The sequence below is a fragment of the Lampris incognitus genome, chromosome 1 (assembly GCF_029633865.1).
Source record: "Lampris incognitus isolate fLamInc1 chromosome 1, fLamInc1.hap2, whole genome shotgun sequence".
NCBI lineage: Eukaryota > Metazoa > Chordata > Actinopteri > Lampriformes > Lampridae > Lampris > Lampris incognitus.
The window spans coordinates 120,551,870-120,565,023 of record NC_079211.1 but is presented as its reverse complement, the minus strand read 5'-3'; the positions used below and the strand labels follow the sequence as shown (position 1 = coordinate 120,565,023).

The following is a 13,154-nucleotide window of genomic DNA, read 5'->3' as shown; positions in this document are numbered from 1 at the left end:
CACATACATATAGACACGAAGAGTAGACAAGAGACAGCCACAGATCTGGCTGGCATGGAGCGCTTTCCCAGTCTTTCCACGACGCACCTCGCACACCTTCCTCCCTTCTTCAGCTCCTCTTCCTCACGATGACAGTGAACCTTGCAGCGGACCCACCCAGCATGCTGTGCTGTCCGTGACACACAGCATCTCCTTCGATCCCGTGCCCACGACCCATCGCTCTCCCGTGGCGGCGGTCCAGCAAACCAAAGAACGTCCCCAGCACGTCCCCTAAAGGTAAATGTCATTGTGTAGGGTTTTCATTACGTCACAGGGATGTCTGGTAGACTTTCCCCTAACTTCTCTGTAAACGTCCCACAATAACGTCCCCAGGACGTCACAGGAACATCTAGAGGACGTTCCCCTACGTCCCTGTAATGTCCTCGGGATGTCCCGCTATAACGTCCCTGGGACGTCTCGGGGAAGTCTAGAGGACTTTCACCTGATGTCCCTGTAATGTCCTAGCGACATTCCCTGAACATCACGCAATAATGTCCCCGGGATGTCACGGGGGCATCTAGAGGGCTTTCCCCTAACGTATCTGTAATGTCCTTGCGACGTTACAGGGACGTCCTGCAATAACGTCCCCGTAATGTAATGAAAACCCAACACAATGACATTTATCGGGCGTTCGGAGAGGACCTTTAGGGGACATGCTGGGGACGTTTTTTGTTTGCTGGGGGTCCACTCCGGCTCTCCCTCCATCTTTCGCTCTGTTTTTCAATATTTTACATCTTCATCCACTCCTTCTCCGTGCTCTTCATGTACTCTAGTTCAAGTTCTTTTAATCCTTCACACATTCACACTTTTGTCCTTTGCACTTTTTTTTGTCCTGGCTGTTCTGTCAGGTCCTTACTCCTCTCCCCTACTGCTCCTCTCCCTTAATTCAAATGTCTTTCATTTTCGTGCAGTTCTCACTTTTCACTTGACTTGAATGCTGAATTGATATGACTGTAATTTAAACACTCTAAGTCCTTCTGAGCACATGGAAATGTCAACATGATTATATAAATCATTGCAAAAGCAGGGAGAGAGGTTTCAAACAAATTGAGACCAAAGGGGGTGGTTTACTGCAACTGTAACTACAATAACATCTACAAAAGAGTGTTTTTCCTCTCTCTCTCTCTCTCTCTCTCTCTCTCTCTCTCTCTCTCTCTCTCTCTCTCTCTCTCTCTCTCTCTCTCTCTCTCTCTCTCTCTCTCTCTCTCTCTCTCTCTCTCTCTCTCTCACTCTCTCTCTCTCGCTCTCTCTCACTCTCTCTCTCGCTCTCTCTCGACTGGAGGGATGGACTCCCAGTCCCGGGAGGGGGGAGCTGCACCTGTGGTGATCAGGAGCAGCAGTCTTTCATTGTCTGTCATTGTCTTCTGGTTTCGTTTTGTTTGTCCGGTTTTGGCTTAATACAAATGGTTTAAAGGACAACAATGCTTAATCATGAATATGGTTAACACTAACAGGATTACTATTCATCTTGGTCTTTCTGATGGCTTTGCAAAATCTGATAGGCCATATGACTGAGTTGGGCACGGATGTGGCAAACAAGAAATGCATTGCAAACAACTGGCACATTGAAAATAGTTGAGAGTTTCTCCTGCAGCATCGGGGGGGGGGTGTGCCACCATCACCCCCCCTTAACATCATTGTGAAACAGCTAGAAGGTAAGTTGCCTTTTATAGACTTTTTTCTGCCTATGGCTTATGAGCTTTTTAACTGACCATTCCTGACTCTCTAGTGTTCTTAAGTCTACCACTGGTTCAGCACAAGGGTGCCTTCTCTCACCCCTATTGTTTGTTTGGTACACCAGTGATTGTTTGAGCCAGCATGAATCTAATCATATCATCACATTTGTTGATGATTCTGTTACAGTCAGTCTTCTCAAAGATGATGAGACTTGCTATAGTCCAGTTGTTAATGAGATCTTACAGTGGTGTGATGAGTCCTTTCAGCCCCCCCCCCCCATCACCTACACTCATACATGATTAACAGATAGAGGTGGTTAGCCAGTACAAATATCTGGGGGCAGATGACAAACATGCATGGGCATGGGTATAGGATGCCCTAGATGCAGCAGAAACAGATATGGTCGCTCTTTTGTCCCAGAGTCTATCCGAAGTTTGAACTTCTAACCGGAGGGTACGTGGACTAGGACCGATTAATTGTGATATTGTTTTTGTCACTGTTAGGTCTGATTGGCACTTTTGTATATTTCAGCTATATAATATGTATGTGTTTTAGGACTTAATGTTCTTTATGGGTTTTTTTTAACTGTTTGCTCCAAAATTAATTGCCCCAGTGGGGATCATAAAGATTTCCCCCCCTTTCTCTCTCTTTCAGTAACCACCATCACTACTCCCACTACACTACCACCACTACTGCTACCACTCCTACTACTAGTAGTAGTAATACTATTACTACCAATACTACTACCACCAGCACTACTACAACCATTACCACTACTACTACCACCACTTCTACTACCACTACCACTACAACTACTACTATAACCACTACCACTACCACTACTACTAATAATAATATTCTTCATTTTCATCATCATCATCATCACTTTTGTAGCATGAAATTTGCCAAAGTTAAGAAGAAAGGGTTAGGGAATAAAAATGCACACACATAACACCATCCACCCATTATCCAAGCCACTTCTCCGAATTCGGGTCGTGGGATGCTGGAGCCAATCCCAGCAGTCACTGGGCAGCAGGTGGGGAAACACCCTGGACAGGCCGCCAGTCCATCACAGGGCCGACACATGCACACACACACACACACACACACACACCACACACACACACACACACACACACACAGAGACAATTTAGTATAGCTGATTCACTGACCTACATGTCTTTGGACTGTGGGAGGAAACCAGAGCACCCGGAGAAAACCCACTGCAGACATGGGGAGAACATGCCAACTCCACACAGAGGATGACCTGGGATGACCCCCCAGGTTGGACTACCCTGGGTTCAAACCCAGGACCTTTTTGTTGTGAGGCGACCATGCTAACCACTGCGCCACCGTGCCCGCATAATACCAATCACCCATAATTGCATTAAACATCCACTGCTTTTGTTTTTGGACCAGTGCAACACAGTTTTTGGACTGTGTTGCACTGGGTGGACTGTGTTGTTGGCTGTTTGTGTGTGCGTGTGTTTTTTGTTTTCTTTTTTGCTTTGTTCTCTCTGTTTTTTATGTTTTTGGTGGTGTTATTTTTGGATATGTGTTTTTGTCCTTTGTGTTGCACTGCTGTAGGCTGGGGGAAACAGAATTTTGTTTCTTTTGTGTACGTAGTACATAAGATGAAATGACAAATAAATTGTTCCTGATGCCTTATCCTGGTTCCTGTTGGCTCCATTAAAGCCAACTGAGCGAACACAGCAATCTTAATAGAGGGTATCAAATAATTCACCTGATATATTTGCTTAATCAATACATACAGTAAAACACAAAGATCACGATTCTCAACAGATAGATTTTCATTTGTGATACAGTGCTAGTATTTAGGAAATAAATGTATTCAAGCTGATGTGAGTGCAGATTCACACAGCTTTACCATGCATTATGAGCAACCACTTGATTTTGCAATATGCAAACAAACACACGAATAGTGGTTCATTTGCCTCTTTTCATTTTTTCTAAAACTATAACGTCACTTAACTCTCAGAGATATCATTCTGTATTATTTAGTTAGTGTTTAGTTGTTAGTGCAACACCTCGTGAGTTTGTATTTGTGTTGAGAGAATGAGGAGGAGGTAAAGGAGAAGGAGAAAAACTGAGGGCCTTCTTTGTGACCTGCAGGGTGGTATTCAATGTCTAGATGTAAAAGTCGTATGGTCAACAGTCAGCTATAACAACAAAAGAACAATCAACCTCACCTGAAAAGGGACCATTTTAGGATACGGGGTTAGAGAGGATGTTAGTGCAAGGCAATTTCAAGGAATTTTGTGCAAATTGCTAAGATTCGTATAGAAGAATAATGAATGAATTTAAGTGAGTGGAATGTTTTACAAGTATAGAGATAGGCTGTGTGGGCACCATAGTTTTGGTGTGCCCTTACGCATATGTGTGTGTATCAGCAACTGTGACTGAGGGCTTTATGAATAAAGCTGACTTGATTTAGAGTGTTTGTTTGTGTGGGTAAGAGACTCAGCAGATTTTGTACAACGGTGGAAAGGTCTCCTCAGGATGGATCTTAAGGTTGTTCATCTCTGAAGCCAGATCCAGCCCATCGTTGAAGTTAACACTCCTCTTTCTGGACCTAACAGTTGATGAGAATAGTGGGAGTTAATGTCAGTGCATCCTGTGTATGTGCAAAATAAAACGGGATTTTGAAATAAGATTTTGCAATATCTTAATCTTTGTTTATCTTTGGGTGGCTACTATATTGAAGCCTCGGATATTTGTTTTACCTTTCCCTATACTGGGCTTCAAAATGTTCTGTCCCTGGCTATTTGCATAAAAAGAATTGATTTGTAAAGGGCAAATTAATTAAAAAAAGATTATCAATGATGTTAAGATTTTCCTTAGGTGTTCATGTTGTCTTAATGCTGTTTTATACAGCTCACACATGCTTGGTTTTTCACCGAGATTATTCAATGAGACAGATACTATATGTGGTCCTGACATGATGCTTGTAACCACTACACCATCTCTGTGCACATCAATTTGTATTTGTAACTGACACCAACAGGTATTGTCTATGAAACTAACTACCCCCCAAAAGATTCTAGAGGAGTAAGAAGCCACCATTCACCTCCAACCAAATATGTGCGTGCTGAAGAGACTTGTGAGAAGTGCTGAACATGACTCCTGCATACTTGTCAATCAAATACGGAAACTTACTTATACTTGGCAATCTTTTCTAAAAGTTGCAATCATTTGAACTCAGTGGCTAATTTAATATGTCAAGTTCCCAGTACATGCTACTAGCTAAATAATCCTGCATGGCTAATAAATGTTCTTGGTAACTACATCCAATTACATCAGCACATTGCCAAAAAGAAACACAAACTTATTGTGTTTCACAACAAAGAGTGAGGTGGGTAAGTTAAACAAGAACAAATAAAACTTAAAAAAATAATACTGTAAATGAAAATTTTATACCTGATTATTGGCATTAGCTAATGCCTGTAACATCTGTTGAACAAACGTTTGCTGCTGCTCTGTCAGTACGGCATCCTGAGGACTGCTTTCTGATTGGTTGTTTAGGAGTGAGTCAAATGGCAGTTCAGTGGCAGAGTTTGCATTTGTCTCAATGTCTCCCAGCCTGGACCTGCAAGAAAGATATGTATAACAACAGGTTGAGCAAACCTACTGACAGCATCACTTGACACAAGGGAGCTCATGAAAAGTAGCACAAACCCTTCAGTGCATAGTGGCAAAAACAATGATTCAATCAAGAGTAAAATCCTATATTTACATGAGGCACTTTGCTTTGTATCCTTACTCACCCAGGTATGAAGGCAGGTGCTTCTGAGGCAAGAGTCTGTAAGCCTTGTTGGATCTGTAGCAGAGCCTCCATGGCTCTGGGGTTCAACATGGCTGACAACAGTTCTGGGCTCTGCATCTAAACATTAATCAACCACACAGGCTATACTTGGAGGGTAGACCGATCAGCACAACTGGTGTTAAAGCTTCAGTATTGGTCCAGGCATTTACTATGGCTAGTAATATCTCTAGATTCTGCATCTGAAAATACACCAAGCCCGTTTTTTCACAAAAGAGGAAGTCAGAATGAGACGGGAGTCTTGATTACTGCATGAATGCAACGTTTCATAAATGATCTTAAAGCAGCAAGTACAACAAAAATATTTGGTTGACAAGGGCATTTCACAACACACCAGAAGCTAGACAATGTGAAATCTCTGAGTAGAAAACCCAAGTGTCTGAAATAATTTTAGCTCTAAGCAGTACAAATGTCATAGCTGTGCCTTCTAATATGCCTACTAATCAAGCTGATGATGAAGCATTTTGCGGCAGACCAGCAGCTATGAGGCCTAATTAATCCTCGCACAATCTCTGAGATAAAAATCCCACAATGTCTGAAAAAAATGTCTCCCTAAACAGCTGGAATGTCAAAGACACGCGATACATCACCAGCTTTTAATGTGACAATATGCACCTGATTTGGCAGAAATCAGAGGACGGACATACCAGTACAGGGTGCATGTCCAAAACCCGAGAATTACCTCATGGACAAAGAAAATGCAATTCCTTCTCTATTAGATTAAAGGTTTAGGAGTGACGAAGGTGAACAAACCTGCTGTAGGAACAGAGGGAGCTGTTTTCTCATCTGCTGCTGCATCTCCGGATTTTCTGAGAACAAGGGGTGGCTAAACAGCATCTGAAACAGTATGTATGAGAGAATCATATTGCTTTCTTATCTGTGTCTGGACAGTATATGAGAGTTTATGCACATTATATACATATGTGTGTGTGTGTGTGTGTTCTCTGTCTTCATTGCCACCAGCCTCCACCTCACAGGGCCCAATCTGCCTTAGGGAGTCAAAATCATATACAAGACTGATGGGAATCTTCTGAAGATTAACAGATTCAGGGCTAAAGGTAAAACCACCACCACATCTATCATAGAGCTGCAGTACGCTGATGCAACGCCTTAGTGTCCCTCGTAGAAGAGGAACTACAGAGCATACTGGATGCCTTTGCAAAGGCATACATGCAGCTTGGCCTGGCCATTAACATAAAAAAGATTCATATCCTCTACCAACCGCCACCCAACAGAAATAGGCCTGCTCTGCCCCCATCCATCTTTGTAGACAATACCAGACTCGAAAATGTGGAACAATTCCCATATCTTGGCAGCCTTCTCTCCTCCAAAGCCAACTTTGAACTATACCATCGTCTCAGATGTGACAGCCGGTCCTTCTCAAGATTGAGTAGAATGGCTTTTGAAAACCACGACCTTCAGGCCAAAACAAAAATTCTGGTGTACAAAGTGGTAGTGCTGCCCACCCTACTGTATGGGTCAGAAACCTGGGCCACATACAGCAGGCATCTGAAGGCACTCGAGGCATATCAACAGCAATGCCTCAGGAAGACCCTTAAGATCAGCTGGGAGGATAAGCGCACCAACTTCAGTGTCCTCAAGAAGACCAACATGCTTACTATAACTGCCACCATTGCACAACATCAGCTAAGATGGACTGGCCATGTCATCCACATGTCTGACTCTCACCTCCCAAAACAAGTCCTTTATTCTCAGCTCGTGACAGGACACCGTGCCCCAGGAGGACAAAAGAAATGATATAAAGATAACATCAAGGCCCATATCAAAAGGTTTGGAACAAGCAGCAAAAAACAGGGAGGCCTGGAGACTGAGAGTCCGTGAAGGTGCTGAGCACTACAACCATGACCTCCACTGTGTTGCTGAAAACAAGCACAGACTCAGAAAGGAGTGAGTTACCAGAGAGGCCTAAACCACATCCTCAACCACTTCTTCACACCCTTGCCCACATTGCTCCAAAATATGTGGCTCCAGGATTGGCCTCTATACCCACCTGAAGACCCACAAGGACCTAGAAGGAGGACAGTCACACTCAACCCCAAGTGACCGCCAATGATGATGATGATGATGGGGTGTGTGTGTGTGTGTGTGTGTGTGTGTGTGCGTGCGTGCGTGCGTGCGTGCGTGCGTGCGTGCGTGCGTGCGTGCGTGCATTACCTGTGCAGCCAGGTCAGGGTTTTGGCTGAGGCTGTGCAGCAGACTGCTCACATAGGGCCCAGAAAGCAGGTTCTCCATCAGATCTGGAGAGGCCATTATTTGCTCCAGCAGAGACTGCATACCTGGAACAGATGGTGAGGAGTGGGGGCATGCGCACATACAACCAGAAAATGACTAGAGGAAAAAAATAAAAGGTTGAATGGCAAAGAGAATGACAAGGAGAAAAATAAGAAAACTTCTGATATACACCCTTTGTTGTGGTACAAATGTGTGTAAGTTTATTTCCTTGCCTCCAGTGGTGGTGTTCTGAGGTATGGAGTCGGCTGTGGGTGGGGCAGTCAAGTCTATGGGGGGAACTGTCGAATCGCTGAGGAGGGGAACAGTCTTCTCTCTCTCTCCACTGATTGGCTGGGATTTCCCAGAAGAGGAGGTAACCAAGGGGTTTCCTTCCATCTGGATCAGGGAATAAGAGCAACAAAAAAAAAGAAAAATGGGTGAATGAACAAGTTAAAATACTTGTTCTTCATGCTCTTCCACCCATTTTTCAACCCAGGGGCTTTAGCTTGACTGGTAACTTATGACAAATTTTCTATCCTTAACTTATCAGGTGAGTGCAGGTCTGTGTGTGTGTGTGTGTGTGTGTGTGTGTGTGTGTGTGTGTGTGTGTGTGTGTGTGTGTGTGTGTGTGTGTGTGTGTGTGTGTGTGTGTGTGTGTGTAATCAGGAAAAAATTCTATCTATCTATCACATGAGTGGGTACAATACTGTCTAAGTGTGTGTGTGTTTTTGTGAATGTCTGCATCAATACAGATTTCCACAGACGTTAAGAGGATGGAGATTTCTGTGCATCTTAGGCATGCAAACAACAGTGTGGGTGTGGGTGTGTGTGTCTGCACACCTGTACTAGCAAAGGGTTGAGATTTTGTTCCTTTGTTTTTGTCTCCATCTTCTGTCTGACGATGAAATCATCAGAGATAGCCTCTGGGTTGCTTTGCATTTGTTGTGGGTTGCCTAATGCCCTGTCCTGACTGTGGATCATCTCCTGAATCATATTTGGGTTCTGGGCAAGCTCTAGCATCTGGTGAAAAGGGGGGTTGGTGTAGGGAGGGAGAGAGAAGAGAGGGACAGAGTAATGAACAATTACCTGTGACATAATGTGTGACATACATTTTTGTATTCTGTATATGTTCGACCACTGTAGTAATCCTTGTACACAGACACATAAACATGACAAATGATAAACTTAAAACATGTATAGGTTTTGTGACACAAACATGCGACACGTGATGCCAACCACTGCCCTCCACCACACACACGCACATGGGTGACAAATTAAAGGAAAAACAAACATAAAGTAGGGCCACATGTTGAGCATGTTTCACGCTCCGCCTGGCCGTTCTGTGAACCTCAGTACATTGGGGTGATGGCGTATTAGCCTGCTGCACCACTTGTGTGCCATGATCGATGATTCAACTAAAATATACAGACGGGTCACAAATGAAAGGAAAAACCAACATAAAGTGTCTTAGTAAGGTGTTGGGCCACCACGAGCCTCCAGAACAGCTTCAGTGCTCCTTGTCATAGACTCTACAAGTCTCTGAACTCTATTGGAGGGATGAAGACCATTCTTCCAGAAGATATTCCCTCATTTAGTGTTTTGATGATGGTGGTGGAGAGCGCTGTCTAACATGTCGGTCCAAAATCTCCCATAGGAGTTCAACTGGGTTGAGATCTGGTGACTGTGAAGGCCATAGCATATGATTTACATCATGTTCATCCTCATCAAACCATTCAGTGACCCCTCGTGCCCTGTGGATGGGGGCATTGTCATCCTGGAAGAGACCACTGCCATCAGGATAGAAATGTTTCATCACAGGATAAAGGTGATCACTCAATCACTTTATATTGATTTGCAGTGACCCATCCCTCTAAGGGGACAAGTGGACCCAAACCATGCCAGGAAAATGCCCCCCACAACATAACAGAGCCCCCAGAGCCCCTCACTGTAGGGGTGAAGCATTCAGGTTTTTCCTTTAATTTGCCACCCATCTGTATACACATAAACCCAGCTACTCAAACCCTCTACCACACCCTCATCACTGAACATACACTTCTTCTTAAGCCGGCTTCCACATACCTGTGTAATGGTGTCTTGATTATTGAGCATATCAGCTACGTCTGAGTTTGTCTGTAGGAGCTGCAGTATCTGGGCATTAGACAGTACCAGCTGTCTAGTTAGCTCAGGAGTGGAAGGAGAGAAGGTGCTCTGCACCAAAGGGCTGCCCAGCACACGGCACATCAGCTCTGGGTCAGCCAGGAGCTGCTTCTCCATCTGTTGCTGGACTGCTGAGAAGAAACCAGGACCTCTGGTAGTCAGACCCAAGCAGCCAAAGTCCTCCACTGTAGAAGACGGGAGAGAGGTGGTGAGGAGAAGTGGAGGAGCGAAAGAACAATGGTGGATTGGAGAAAAAGAAAACAAGGGATGAGCTAGATAATGCCAGAAAGGGAGAATCTCTACCAAAGCCATTGCTGCCTGGGATGATGTGGTTCATATGGGTCGATGAGGGAAGAGGAAAGTTAGGATGGAGCGAGAGCAGGAAGGAAAATGATGGAGGAGAGATATAGCAGGAGGGATACAGATGGAAAAAGGGAGAAATTGATATCCAGGAGGTGGGTGAAAGGGAAGAAAAGAAAATGACAGATGGGGCAGCGAGAGCTGGACAAAGAAATAAGGCAATAGAACGAAGGAAGAGAAGTTGTAGAAAAACTATGAGATGAGATGGGGTCAGAGAAAATAGGAATGAATATGGATGCCTTACCCAGAGATAAGGGAGAGGTAGGTGATGGAGAAGGGGTCTGCAGGGTCTCTTCTGACTGGTCTGTATCTGAAGCCAGACTACTGGTAGGTGGACTGGACGAATCTGGAGGCCTGAGACAGAAGGATTGCTGATCAGTTAGACTGGGAATGTGTCTAGTGCTGATAGTGACTTCATGTTGGTGTCAGTTTCACACAGGCATTCTTTAATATTGTCGATAAGCGCTGTTACCACAGTCCTCTTTTTATAATTTGATAAATGCAAACAATATCATGTGGTTGGACAGTGAAATGAAATCTGTTGGGCCAACACGGTCATTGGCTAGTGATCAGTGTGTGTTGGGCATGCTGTTGCACATATTTACTCAGTCGTCTAAGTCAGTGGATGTCAGTGGCTGAGTAAGAATATGTTTCATGTTGTAATAACAACAGATTGGTTTTGACAGTGATATTCTGATATCGTATGCAAGCTAGAGCACAACCCACCATGAACCTAATGAAGGCTTTAACTAAGCCTTGCATTAAAAAAACAAAACAAAAAATGTGCTAATGCATAAACTTTGCATTAGCACATTAATGCAAGGTTTTCCACTTTAACTAGTTTCCCCCCCCCCATCATTGTTCGAAAGATATACACAAGAGCTAAAAAGAAAACTGAGCTTATACTGTTTGTTGCTTAATGTCATACTCTGCAGTTCTCTCGAAGATTTCTAGGAAATTAATCTGCTAATGCTAGTGTAAATCTCTATAGCTATTGAACACCAGTGATCAATGGGCTGATACACACAGTATGTGGGAGAGGTCAATAGTAGTCCAATATGTCAGTGCATTTACCAGTCAGTCCCGATGTGCATGTAGGCCTACCTATCCACTAGCTATATACTATGTACGTGCTGATTAGTCTATTTCAAATCCGTGCGTATGTGATGATCAAGGAATTCCCAAATTCATTGCGCGAGTGTCCGATATCCATCTGGAGTAGTAATACGAATGTGTAGGCCTACCTGAGGACCATACGGAGGCGGACTGACCCGTCGCGTCCTTTGTGCTGACTCAGCAGTTCAGACTCACTGAGGATCCGCCCGGAGTGCATCAGTGCCAGCTGCTCTGCAGGGACGTCTGACTGCTTTGACACACGCACTGTGAACTGCCCACATACACAAACACAACCACTAACACGAGCACGAGACATGTGTGCGCGCGTGCGTGTTATTTTAGCCTATGCAAGCCAGCTGAGTGAATTTTCGAGACGACTGAGCTGCAGTAGCTACATAAGTATTCATACTGAACGGAAATTCAAGCATGCAAACAGTCTACTAAAGTTGCAATCCGCTGTTATTTCCATCATTCAAACCATCCGATGAGTAGGTGTGGTGCATCCCCATTTACCCCCCCCCCCCCAAAAAAAACCCGAATAACAAAAAACAAAAACACGCCAGCTCTCTTACTAACCTGTTTTACGGTGCAGTCTGCTGGCACGGTGAAGTCCTCTCTTTCTGTCGAAGTGTTGATGTTTACTTGGATGGTTTCAGAGCTTCCACCCGACGGTCCGGGTCCGTATGTCGCCTCCTCGGCCATCTCAGCGCGGATCGTAGACGACTTGAAAGTGGAGCGCTCCGTCCGATGACGAGGCAAGAAGTGGACGGGATACAGGCCGGGTCCAGATGCACCACAGCCGAGTTATGTCGCTCGTTCAACTCCCGTCCTCCGGAACCTAAAACACATCCATTTGTGTGAGCAGATTTCTTGGAGCAAAACCGGGGACATTTGTGGTAACTTCCCCCTCTGAAAAATAAAAAGACACCCAGCAAACCCTCATGCATACATTTATACATACCTACCCTACATCTCATAAGTTTCACCACACACACACACACACACACACACACACACACACACACACACACACACACACACACTGTTTAGCGCGGTCGCCTAACAGCTAGAAGGTGCTGGGTTCGAGCCCCGGGGTTGTCCAACCTTGGTGGGTCGTCCTGTGTGAAGTTTGCGTGTTCTCCCCGTGTCGGCGTGGGTTTCCTCCGGGGGCTCCGGTTTCCTCCCACAGTCCAAAGTAATGTAAGTCAGCCATACTAAATTGTCCCTAGGAATGAATGGGTGTGTGTGAGAGATGGCCTGCCGCCCAATGACTGCTGGAATAGGCTCCAGCATCCCCGCGACCCTGAGAGCAGGATAAGCGGTTCGGAAACTGGATGTATGATTCTTTGTGTAAACACTTTAGCAGCTGATGAGTGCGAGACGCACGAAACAGGCCTGTACTGCAATGTATTAAAATATTTTTTTCCTGTATGTGTTGATCTATACATATATAGATAGATAGATAGATAGATAGATAGATAGATAAAGCTATTGCTAAGCTACCAACCATGTGACATTGAGTGGACAGGAATTTGTAATATGCTTCGAATGGCTTTTATGTAAATTTAAAAACATTTTGAACGAGAATAAATACATTTGATTAATTCTCATTGACAAAAAAAACAAAACAAATTAACAACCCCCAGTGGACAATATCTGGTTCAGTACCAGCTGGGGCCAACTCAAGTGGGCGGTCCCCCCCATCAATTGATGGACAGTAGGAGTATGGGCT

General features: G+C 44.5%; 1 protein-coding gene across 1 annotated transcript; it reads right to left on the bottom strand.

Annotated features, from left to right (window-relative positions):
* Window positions 1-4,197: 4,197 nt before the first annotated feature.
* Window positions 4,198-12,124, bottom strand: LOC130111965 (ubiquilin-1-like). Its single transcript, XM_056279279.1, has 12 exons — window positions 11,999-12,124; window positions 11,551-11,693; window positions 10,551-10,660; window positions 9,869-10,131; window positions 8,630-8,809; window positions 8,023-8,185; window positions 7,733-7,854; window positions 6,311-6,394; window positions 5,502-5,617; window positions 5,155-5,323; window positions 4,461-4,498; window positions 4,198-4,309 (listed from the first exon to the last, which is right to left on the bottom strand). The coding sequence occupies exons 1-12, from the start codon at window positions 12,122-12,124 to the stop codon at window positions 4,198-4,200; spliced, it is 1,626 nt and encodes a 541-aa protein (XP_056135254.1).
* Between the last annotated feature and the right edge of the window lie 1,030 nt (window positions 12,125-13,154).

Excerpts from the sequence above, each read along its gene's own strand:
- LOC130111965 (XM_056279279.1), bottom strand. The coding sequence starts at position 12,124 with ATGGCCGAGGAGGCGACATACGGACCCGGACCGTCGGGTGGAAGCTCT. Across the intron at positions 6,395-7,732 it reads ACCCTGACCTGGCTGCACAG|ATGCTGTTTAGCCACCCCTT; the intron begins GTAATGCACGCA and ends ATACTGTTTCAG. Across the intron at positions 4,499-5,154 it reads TAGCTAATGCCAATAATCAG|CCAGGGACAGAACATTTTGA; the intron begins GTATAAAATTTT and ends TTATGCAAATAG.